The sequence below is a fragment of the Gymnoscopelus microlampas genome (assembly GCF_963454915.1).
Source record: "Gymnoscopelus microlampas genome assembly, chromosome: 2".
NCBI lineage: Eukaryota > Metazoa > Chordata > Actinopteri > Myctophiformes > Myctophidae > Gymnoscopelus > Gymnoscopelus microlampas.
In genome coordinates this window covers 17675445-17687174 of record NC_139939.1, presented here as the reverse complement: position 1 = coordinate 17687174, position 11730 = coordinate 17675445, and the positions used below count along the sequence as shown (strand labels likewise).

The 11730-nt window shown below is 40.6% G+C and overlaps 2 protein-coding genes across 5 annotated transcripts in view; one reads left to right on the top strand and one right to left on the bottom strand.

The window, feature by feature from the left end:
- The window catches only part of baiap2l2b (BAR/IMD domain containing adaptor protein 2 like 2b), a gene marked incomplete at its 5' end in the record, with an annotated part of 13246 nt that extends 9257 nt beyond the window's left edge, over window positions 1-3989 (top strand). The window contains 5 exons of the mRNA XM_084070134.1: window positions 1131-1338; window positions 2207-2272; window positions 2861-3182; window positions 3471-3517; window positions 3637-3989. Of these exons, the coding sequence (XP_083926260.1) occupies window positions 1131-1338; window positions 2207-2272; window positions 2861-3182; window positions 3471-3517; window positions 3637-3712 (719 nt within the window). The 3' untranslated portion in view covers window positions 3713-3989. The remainder of the gene's footprint in view (window positions 1-1130; window positions 1339-2206; window positions 2273-2860; window positions 3183-3470; window positions 3518-3636) is intronic.
- A 137-nt stretch (window positions 3990-4126) lies between these two features.
- The window catches only part of pvalb7 (parvalbumin 7), a 35741-nt gene continuing 28137 nt past the window's right edge, over window positions 4127-11730 (bottom strand). For all 4 annotated transcript variants that reach the window (XM_084083479.1, XM_084083477.1, XM_084083480.1 and 1 more), the window contains exons 2-5: window positions 7470-7532; window positions 6301-6430; window positions 5719-5828; window positions 4127-5231 (exon numbers count right to left, since the gene is read on the bottom strand). In XM_084083479.1, coding sequence (XP_083939605.1) covers window positions 5206-5231; window positions 5719-5828; window positions 6301-6430; window positions 7470-7524 — 321 coding nt within the window. In that variant the 5' untranslated portion in view covers window positions 7525-7532 and the 3' untranslated portion in view covers window positions 4127-5205. The remainder of the gene's footprint in view (window positions 5232-5718; window positions 5829-6300; window positions 6431-7469; window positions 7533-11730) is intronic.

The following is an 11730-nucleotide window of genomic DNA, read 5'->3' as shown; positions in this document are numbered from 1 at the left end:
AAGTCAATGGGTCAGATCAGGCAGAAACCTTGACCAAGTTTAGGCATACATCATAGATATGTCATAGACGACTGACATCACAGGCTGGCCAAGATCCACATTTTCCCACGTGATTAGATCCACAAAATTATATCTTTGTTTTGATTGATTGATTGAATACTTTATTAGACAGAAATGCAAACAGCACGAGGTACAGTCATACTTTCCCAACCTGTTCTTTATTCTCTCTCTCCATCCTAATCTTTTATTTTGTTTCTCCTCTTCTCCCACCATGCTCCTTCTTTCTCCATATCATTCTATCACCCCCTCCCCATGTACAGTGGTGTAAAGTAACTAAGTACATTTACTCAAGTACTGTACTTCAGTACAATTTTGAGGTATTTTTTACTTTCTTCAGTGTTTTCCGATTTTCAATACTTTTACTTTACTCCACTTTACTCCACTACATCTCAGAGGGAAATATTGTACTTTTTACTCCACTACAATTATTTGACAGCTTCAGTTACTAGTTACTTTGTAGATTTTGATTATTATCACAAAACACACATTAAAGGTAGCGTAAGTCATTTACTTTAGTTAAAATAAGCGTTAAATAGCTCTATATTCTGATATTTCTCATTGCTATAGAGTGTTTGTTCAGTAAAAGGGGTCTCCATGTCTCTCCAGCTCTTAATTAATCAGAAAATGCATTTTCAGTGCTCTCTTCTGATTGGCTTAAATTGCGTCACCTACCTGAAAATGTACTATGTTTTGTTTACTAAATAGCTGGAGAGACCCCTGTGACCGAACAAACAAAAAAAAGAAAATTAGCAAAAAATATCACTTACCCTACCTTTAACTACTTCAGCCCTACCTATATTTCGGCCATTTGAAAATAGCCGATCTACAACGCATTGTGAGCTTGTAGATTGGCCATTTTCAAAAGATTTTGTATACATTTTTAACTTGTGGAATGGGACATTCTGCACAATGAGTACTTTTACATTTGGCACTTTAATTATATTTTGATGCCAATACTTTTGTACTTACTACATTTTGAATATTGGAATTTTACTTGTAACAGGGTATATCTACATTGAGTACTTCTTCCATCACTGCCCATGTATTCCTCCTTCTCTTCCCTCTGACAGCACCGTCTCCGTTGCCCAGTCGCTCTCGTTCCAGCTCGGTGGGTGAGTCTCTGGGGCTGGGTGCAGGTAGAACCATGAAGGCCCTGGTGTCTCACCCCTCCTCCTCCAACCCCAAGCTGTTGCCCTTCACCAGGGGAGAAACCATCACTGTGTTGGTCCTGGAGCCGCGCAATGGGTGGCTGTACGGACGCACGGACAGTGACCTGCGGTATGCGGCTGGGATGGATAGTAGTTTATAGGGCCCAAAATCTGGCCCATGCCTGACTGTTATTTTGTCAAAAGAGAAACATATTGGATTTGATTAAAGTTTCTAATTGAGAACTTAAACCTAAATACATTAAAATAACGTTTAACTTTAATGTTTGTGTCCGGGTAGCTCAGTTGGTAGAGCTCTCACCTTTGGACTTCAAAGTCATGGATTTGATCCCAGGCACGGCCAACTCAGAGTATGAGTTGCACGGCTTGGGTGAGGCAAGTCGTGCGGTAAGTACTGGGAGCTGATGGTACTGTAGGTGTGGCGCTCCACTTCAGCAATCCATCTCCCAGAGCGCATTGTAACAGGGATAGTCCCGATACCAACAATAAGCCCCTCCGACCTACTTACTTAACTTTAATTATACAATTAACAAACAAGTAAATATAAAATTTCACAAGAACTTGATTTTATTTAAAGGTTTCATGACATCAAATTTCTATTTGTTTTAGGTTTTCTGACCTCAATAGCAGAACTTTGAACATTCAGTGGATTTTTAGTGGTCTGGGGTTTTCTGAATAATTAGCTCAGAAAATGTTGTGATTGGCCTGTGGACTTTGATGTCAAAGTCGATTAATCCCGCCCCTTCTCCTCCCAGCCTCTCCCCACCCCTCCTGCCATGGCTCACGGAGTGGATTTTTCGGCTAAAACCATTTAATACACGTTTGAAGGACCATAATAAAGACTTTGATGTTTTGTTAAACCAGCATGTCACAGATATATCGGCCAGAACGATTTACTGTATCAGTCGAGTTCTAGCTGATGCTGCATTGATGTGCGCACGTCTGTCTAATTGTACGTCTCTGTTGTGGTTTGCTCCCAGCCAGGGCTGGTTCCCTGCAGCCTACGTGGCTTCTTCTGAGGACTTTTCCAACACCTTAGGGACCAGGTACCATATGGACTACTATCTAATCCGCCTCAACAAAAAATGTTCTACTTTCAGCATACTAGTATGGGAATCAACGTTGCTCAAGTTATTGTGCAAGTGAAATAGGCATAAGTAATTATGACGTCAGTAGTATTAGGACATTAGGCCTCTCCATATTTGGGTAAAGTTTCAGCCCAGTCTGACCTCCTTTGTCTTCCAGTATGATTTTTTTAAAAGGTTAAATGTTTTGTAACATTTCACCTGTCCTTGACATATCACATATCACACCGGTATGAAATGTTTCTCTAAAACTTGTCACCCATGTCTATATTGCATAATGCGTGTACAACAATACAAATAATGTTTTATAACAATACTCATAACACCTTATGAGGTCAACTATTATAATACAACTGGTAGACAGACAACTTCAGCTTTAATATATACATTTGTACATAATGAAGCATGATGTCTGTTTGCATTGGGCACTTTATTGAGTTTATGTCTACATTATTTCATTTTTGTCTTCAGTGTTTGTCCACATTCGAGTAGTAGATATTTTGTCATTTTGACATGAAACTTATTCCGTTTTCACCTTTTTGTCATTAGTGGCTCCTCTGTGAGAAGCCACAGCATGAACAACCTGCTGGATCCGACTGACACGTCCGCCGAACAATCAGAGAAGCAGGACAGCAGCAGGAGTCACGGAGACGTCCCGCCCCCGGCCACACCTCTTCGCAGGGCTTCTGTAGACGTTCGCTCGGTCTCTCCTCTCCCCGAGAGGAAGACGGAGCCAGCAGCTGAGACCAAGACAGCTCCGCCACCTCCTCCTCCTCCTCCCCCACCTCCTCCTCAGCAGAACATCAGGCGGGACTCATTATCGGTCTCATCGCTCCCAAAAAGTAAAGAGGCAACGCCTAAAGATGGAAAGGTAGGAGCCACTTAAACCCTACTGTATATACTACCCTACTGGCTCTATACAAGAACTGCTCCTTTTTTCCCTCTATACCAAACCTCTTCACTGAATATAGCCGATCTACAAGATCAAAACACATTGCAAGCTTGTAGATCTGCTATTTGCGCCAAATGTTCCCCCTAGAATAGGGACGCTAAAGTTTATGTGGTTAACTGATCATATTCTGATCAGCTAATTATGTTAATGTATAAGCAACAACTTCCTGGTATCTCTGTGCTCATGTTTGACCTCTCACGTTTTTAGACACTATCTCCCCATGGAACTACACCTGAGAATCCACTCTTCCCCAGGTAAATGTGCATTTGTGTTCCTGCATATACGTGTCAGCACATGAATCAAGTTTGTGCTGTCTTTAAATACTATATAAAAGAAAGGTACTGTAACACTTTTCATCTTGTGTTATTTTCAGAGGCACAAACCCATTTGCCACAGTGAAACTGAAACCTACAACGACCAATGACAGATCCGCCCCTCAGATGCATTGACCAATGAGCGCTTTGCAATTTGGAGTCTGCCAGGTCAAATTTAGAACATTTTGTTTCAGGGTAAGCTAATTAACCTTTTATGGAAGATAAGGGCCATAACGGCATAAAATGTGTATAAAATAAGTCATAAGCTATACTGTATATCAAATTAATCCTCTTGATAAGTTTTCTTTTCTTACACAGCAAGGATCAGGAAAAATGTAATGTTCAATGATCATCAGGGTGTAAGCTTATTATGAAACTACCAAAACCCTTAATTTTGACATTTTTCATTTTAGTTTCTCCACATAATATGATGTAATCCTGCGATAATGATACATTTCTCAACCAATCTATTTGTTGATGATACTTTATGTTATAGACTTTCAACATTAAGGCAGAAATGGCATACATTCTGTCTGTTTACATTGGGTCTGCACACTAATAATGACAGATCTTGTGACATTTGATTGTCCTTGACTTTGATATTAGTGAAAACAGCAGACCATAAGATACAATGATCATAATGTGAATATGTGAGTACAGTATCATGACTTTGGGATCTGGTGTAAATACCACTTTTTGCTTTTCTGATCACTTATGTAGAAACCTGTATGTGAGAGGTCACTGGTGTTAAAATGTGGACACCTGCCATTACAGATATTACAATATATTTTATTTATTAATCCCACACCACACCCATACTTAGGCTTCCACTTGCAGCATTTATTCCAGTCATTGTAAATGTATACCGTTGTTGTATAATGCAGATGTACTTTCTTCTAAACTCATTCTATGTTTTTGTTCGAACACTATGAATGCAGCAGCCTTTGAAGTATTAATCCATTTGCCCTTTTGTGAGTTCCGTATAATTGTGTCCGCCGTGGTTGACAGGAAGTAAAGAGACATATTTAACTCAAGGCATTTTTATTGTTTCTTATTTGGATCATTTTTCTCTGTTCATAGTGCTTATTTTTCTATCATCTTATCTTCTACATCATCTCATCAGAGAGAGAGAGAGAGCAAGGAGGAAGGAATAGAGGAGAGGAGACAAGGAAGGAGGAGGCAGAATTATATGACGTGTAAGAAGGACCCCCGCCAAAAAAAACAAAGTGAAAAAAGAAAAGAAACAAAAAAGAACGGGGATAACACAGTATAAAACACAGAAGGTAAACAGGAAAAGGTGAGTTAAGCAGGTAAAGCACAGGTAAATGATTCCATTATGAGACCATATAATACATTCAAATTATCCAAAACAATAAAGCATGTTTGTATATTCATAAAAAGTAAGACAATGAAATATGATGACGGTGGTGCCAGGCATGCCTGTGAGTGCCTCGTCTCTGTTCAACCCCCCTGTTGGCCTGCCCTGGTAGTAGCATGTCACTCAGAGCACGGCCTGGTGTGACGAGCGTAAAAGGGTCCCAAGGCAGGTGACGAGAAGAGGGGTGGCGGTGGGGCAACAGTTACAAAATATGAGCGCTGGGAGGTGGGAGGGAGTGTGCAGGCGTCCATTACTCATGCACCAAAGCCTCAAACTCTGGAAGAAGGAAAAAACAAAGATTGATTGAATACAATTCAGTTGTCTCGATCAGATACACTCTGTTACTGCATGTCGTTGCTGCCGGTTGGAACCATACAGTATGCCCAAAACCATTGCTTTTCAAGACATACAAAATAACTTATGTTCCGATGATTACAATGTAGTTATTAACTATTCTCACAAGCTCTTCTTAATACTTTTCATTGGTTAAATAATAACCACTTTAACTTTCAAAATGTTTCAAAAATAGCGAAAGAAGCAGATCTACTGTACAGTACACACTCACAATACGATGCGTTGTGAGCATGTAGAACAGCTATTTTCACTAGTTTTGCGCGATGCTTTTGTATGACGAAATAGGGCATTCATTTACACCAACAAAACATAAGTTGAAATATGGAAATAAGATGTTTATGCCCGCAACAGCGACGAAATACTCCTCTTCCTCTCTCTGCATTGTTTCATGCTGGCACGCTGTACCCACCTTCAATGCCGATCTTGCCATCTCCGTCCTTGTCTGCGGCGTCGATGAATGCTTTGGTCTCCTCGTCAGTCAGGTCTCTGCCGTCTGGAGAGAAACCCTTCAGGACAAACCTTAAAGATAGGACAGAGCAGCACAGTTAGTAGAATGTGCTGTTGATTGTGCTGCAGTGGCGTGTTCAGACTTTCTAAACTGGGGTGGCCCAAGTGGGACACTGAACTATGCAGGGGTGGCATGACATGGCAAAATAGCATCAATTTGCATCAATTTGTCACATCATAAAGTCAAAATGATATTATTATTCCATGGGTGCTGGTGAGATCTTTTTTTCTTTTTTTTACTGGTGTCAAGTAATGACGAAATCAGGAAATATTTTTGGTGCATTATGTTGCATTCTGGCCATGATTTTATTTTCATGAACAATTAATCAAAAAATATATACTCAAAATCACAATTTTACTGCAATTTCCAACTAACAGAGGCAGAAATGAATTGCATAATGTAGACTGCGGTCCAAATAAACTTTTAAACAAAATATTCGAGTGTTCTAGTGTGCACACATCCGTGTCTGTGCATGTTACTCACTTAAGCTCCTCCTCCTCTATGAAGCCACTCTCATCCGCATCAAGAGTCTGAAAGACTTTCTTCACGTTTTCGGCCGACATGGCCTTCATTCCCACCATGTCAAAGAACTTCTTATGGTCAAAGGTCGTGGCTACAGAGAGGGTGAGGATGGGCAAATTTGATTTGATCACATGAAAACATTTCAAGTAAAGTAAATAAAGCATTTATAAAGTGGATGTGTAGGTGAGGTAATAAACCTAATAGCTTATATTAATAGCATAGCAGATATTAAATATGCTGTATATGGCGAGGGTTGTCCTATCCCAACCTTGAATTCTCAATGAACTGTTGGGTATGTCCACAGAAAAACTGCATTTTAACACTTGCTTGTACTACACTTACTGTACCCTTTTTTGAAAATAAAATAATAATTCCTCCACATAATTTTATATTATACCTAATGATTATTATTTAGGAGGAAATAGGACTGTGGCACAGCCTCTTTAATACTACATAATAACTTATACAAACTTTGACATTGATGAAGCAGGTGTGGTTGTGTTTTATGAGCTTGGACGCCGCAGCATGAGTGCGGTTGATATTAAAGTGCCAAAGCACTTGGCTGGCTCTCTGGGGGACAATTCTGTTTCTATTTTTAGCAAATGGACTATCAATTAATTAGTGCAGAGAAAACAGAAAGGTACAGTAGGGACACTCTGATCAGTCACAATTTATACAAACACAATAAAGGTACATATTGAACACTTGGCGAGGTTGTTCTCAAATTGGGGTTCAAGGCGCCCTGGGATCCTTAGGGGGTTCCAGGGGGTCCCCAGCTATTGATTATTGATAGTTTATTTGACCTTTATGTATACAGCTGAGTTTGATTGATTGATTGAATGCTTTATTAGCAGTTTGCAAAAAAAAGCACAGGAAAGTATACAGTTCAATACAAGGTCTGCTAAGAGGATTTTAAACCCAAGAAAGCATATGGCTTGTTTCCATTTCCAACCTCTGCTCTCTTTGAGCACCCAGACAACACATGCATCCTTTGAAAGCCGGTTGTTTGAGAGGAAAATCTTTCGTATTATGATGTACCTGTTGTAACTGTATTTATGAACATTTCAAAAGAATTGCCTGAGTTTCTGAGAATGTCTACATTGAACTCTGCTACTATACCTTTACCATACCTGCAAAAGCCTCAAGTGCCTTCTTGATATCTTCAACTTTCAATAGATCTTCCATTTTGGTAACTGGAATGAGAGGAGAGAAAAAGTAGAAAGTGAGAATTGATGGATAATTGAGTCAGACCTGAGACCTTTTAATACGGCAACCATATTGACATAATAGTTGTGTAATGTTACTTCCATCACAGTATCATTAGTAACTCCAGTGCTTTTTTGCCACTGAATTTCTATCTAAGTAACATTACATAACTATTTACAGTACATCAATATGGCCGCATTGAAAAAGGGTGTTGTTATTGAGATATACAGTTACTTCATTCCTTTTTGATGAGATTATTTAAATGGAATTAATACTTTGTTAGGAGCAGTTCACCCTTACCCCTAGTACTATCTGTATCTGTATTATTATAATATAATTATTTTTAATGTTACTAAATGTATCCCCAAAAAACCTGGTAGCTCAGCCTGTTAGTGCACAGCCCATATGCTTTTTTGAGCACAAGGACGGATTCGAATCCCGGATTCTTTCAAGAAATCATCATGACATTCTTACCTAGAACAATGCACAGACCTCGTTGTGAACCATTTCACAGAAAACTATTTCCTACCATAGTACACCCACCAACTGTTTCTGCAAGGAAGGATGCGTGCCAGTTCTCACATTGGCACGCTTGCTTCTGCACTGTTGGTGAGTTTTTCAAATTACATTTTTCTGGTGCTTTGAATGCCACGAACCAAATGCCATTGAGGTCCATTGCAGACATTTCCAAACAACCTCTGCAGAGTGTGGAGGGTGGTAGGAACCATGTGAGAAGTGAGAGGGAGTGATTACAACGATGAGCCTGATTCAAACCCCTGGTATGCTATGCGTTTTGTCCCCAGGACCCACCTGAATGCCCCCAAGAATCTTTATGAGAGTCTGGTGTGGAGGGTGGGTATGAGTTGAGTGGGGAACTAAATTTAAAACAACCAAGCGTTCGTACTACTTTGAAAATGATGTGTATTTCTGTGTGTGGTGCGAAGCTGTGGAATGGTTTGCCTGAGATTGTTAAACATAGTAAAATGTAATGCAATTTTCTTTTGTTTAAAGTTCAAACAGACTACTCTGGACAAAAAAAAAAGGATAGGCACTAATAAGCTACAAGCTTCTGCCTATACCTTTTCGATCAGGCTAAAAAATGCTTTGTGTAATGTCTCACTCATAGTGCATTGTTCAAAGAGTATCGCAATAAACTATTTCAAATACAAAAATAAATATTCAAAAACTATTCAAATATGAGCAGGAAGCTACATTCACTTCAAGGCTTGGGACCCAGGCGGTCTGATGAGATAAATCAGTTCAAATAGCTCATTGGTAGGAAGGACAAACTTAAAAGGACATGAACAGGGATTCTGACCATGACAGGTCTGGCAGTATTTCATTCAGGCACTCAGCAGACAGACTGAAGGAACTTGGCACATCAGGGAGGAAGTTGACCGAAGGCCATTGTTGAGAATTTAAGATGTATGGAAATAAATATACAATCTGGCATACACTACGAGGTCAGATGCATACTTCATTCCTAAATATGTACACAGTATACACGCACGCACGCACGCACGCACGCACGCGCGCGCGCACACACACACACACACACACACACACACACACACACACACACACACACACACACACACACACACACACACACACACACACTCACACTCACTCACATTGTCTGTCCTTTTCATAAACTCTTAATGTCTCTCTCCCAGTCCTTCCCACTTTCCACATCCTCTGTCCTCATCACTCCTTCCCTCTGATGGAGAGGAAGAGGACAGGAGTAATGTGTCTTCTCTCCAGACACTGGCACTTGGACTGTTGCCCTCACTGCAGCAGAGTTGCAGTACCAAGCGCCCTCACATAGTCACGTGGTCCTCCTCTCCCAAATTGTGTTCCGTTGTCCCTTGCCCTGTGCCTTGGGGACAACAGAGAACCCATTGGCACAAGGGAAAGGAAGTATTTACTGGTCCACAGGAGACGGGACATTACTTTTCTGCATTCACCCAGATAGTTTCTCTGATGGTTCAGATGAGTGAATGGAGGCAGCTATTATGGGTCAAGTGTGTTGTTCAGTACATTTGACACAGAGGGTCGAACCGGCAACAAACTGATTCCCAAACAGCCTTTCTACCACCCCTAAGGTAGTATTCTGCCAGCAATAGTCATAACTAATTTCAGAATAGTTGTAAAAGGATAATTTAATACAGAGGATTTGACGGTGCACCCTCCATGTAGTAATAGTCATACAATATTGGCGCAGGTGATGGAGCCCCCTCGACAAAATATGACCAACATTCGACTTTAGGTTGATACTAAAGTGAGGGGAGCAACAGGACTGACACAATAGCGTAAAACCTGCTTCGCCCTATCCGGGTTTATTTTCCAGTAACGACTATTTTACCGTACATTATCCAGCTTATTACACCCCGACTTATGAACAGAGAATAAATACATTTAGCATTTTTGCTTTTATGTTGATAGCGACAGTGAGAGAGAGAGAGAGAGAGAGTATAGGAAGAGAGCAGGGGAATGACACACAGCTAACAGTCTGGCTGGCCAGGAGTCAAATCCAGGATACGTAGAAGACATTTTGTGCCCATGTGGTATGCGTCCTAACCATTTGGCCGCCCACATATTCAAATATTTGACACAAAATATTGATTGAAAAATGATTAGCTTACTGTGCAAGCTTCCATAGAAACTTAGAGAGATGCCATAGGCAGAAACAGCAATCTAGCAGGTAGCTAATGGACAAGAATTGTAGTAATGAATCAGATATCTAAATAAACCCCACAATTGCAGTTAGTTGCAGTACCCTACAGATCTGTGTGGGTGTCAGTACTGAGCCCTGGGTGCCTCTTCAGTGCAGAACTATGGGAACAAGTGTTAAGCTGTGAAGAAAGATAGAGCAGTGTATATTTGTGCCTCTGACGTAACTCTGTGTGTGTGTGTGTGTGTGTGTGTGTGTGTGTGTGTGTGTGTGTGTGTGTGTGTGTGTGTGTGTGTGTGTGTGTGTGTGTGTGTGTGTGTGTGTGTGTGTGTGTGTGTGTGTGTGTGTGTGTGTGTGTGTGTGTGTGTGTGTGTGTGTGTGTGCGTGCGTGCGTGCGTGCGTGCGTGCGTGCGAGCGAGCGAGCGTGCTCGCGTGTGTGTGTGTTGCTTTGGTTGCCCAGTGAGTTTTTGCAAAGTCTTTTTAGAGTAGAATTGATATTCCCTTAGCATATTGGAGTATTTGACCCTAACAAAACACTTACTGTGTACTCTTTGATGAAAGGAGTGACAGAAGTGACACTATGACTAATAAAATCTGATATGCAGCCCTCCTTGATGTCTCTTTCCAACCTCTCCACCTGTTATGGGCCAACTGACAAATAGCAAGTGTCCTTTTTTTTTTTTTTACAGCTAGGAACGTCTAAATGGGTCTGTGAGTGTTCACAAAATGTAATAGATAGTTTTTAAATATTTAACTTTATTTTATAATGCACGTCAATGGCGGTTGGATTGGGCTGAAACCTTGAAAGATGACTGACGTCATTGACTGGTCACATCCGAGATCCACATGGGAGCCATGCCGTTATTAGAGCCAGTTTCGCTTAGAGATGTATATAATATGCTTTGCAAATGTAATTGATGTTCCATACAGTACATCTTGAAGCTGAACCCGTTAGGCTGCATCAAATTAATACCCTTCCCTGGTGTTAGCATGTTCATACTCTACACAGACATGCACCCCACAACAACCATAGTTCCACAAGTAGAATGGAGTAAACAGGTCCTATCTCACCAATTTTGACAGTGTAAATCATATAGGCTACCGTAGGCGTGAAGGTGGCTTCACACTGAGTGACATGACTGGGCTTGTACATTGAAGCGACAGCTACAATATAAATGTATCCATGCTCTGTAACAAACTAATATGACCAGTGAGTATGATGGATAGTGTGCTGGCAGATATTTCAGTGCAGCGATATGCACCATAACACACCAATTCATCACAGCAAACTACTGTAGTTTTTACCGTGGGCTTTTCAAAGTAGCACATTAAATGATTCTCCTCAACAACTTCCATGAAGCACTTTTCTCACCACAAACACATGCTCAACCATTTTAGAGCCCTTGTTGAAATGGAGCGAGTTTGTGAGTTAAAAAACATGTAAGTCACCATAATTTATGATGGGTTTCAGATGGAGATTTCAACAATAACCCTCTGGCAAATCTAGAAAA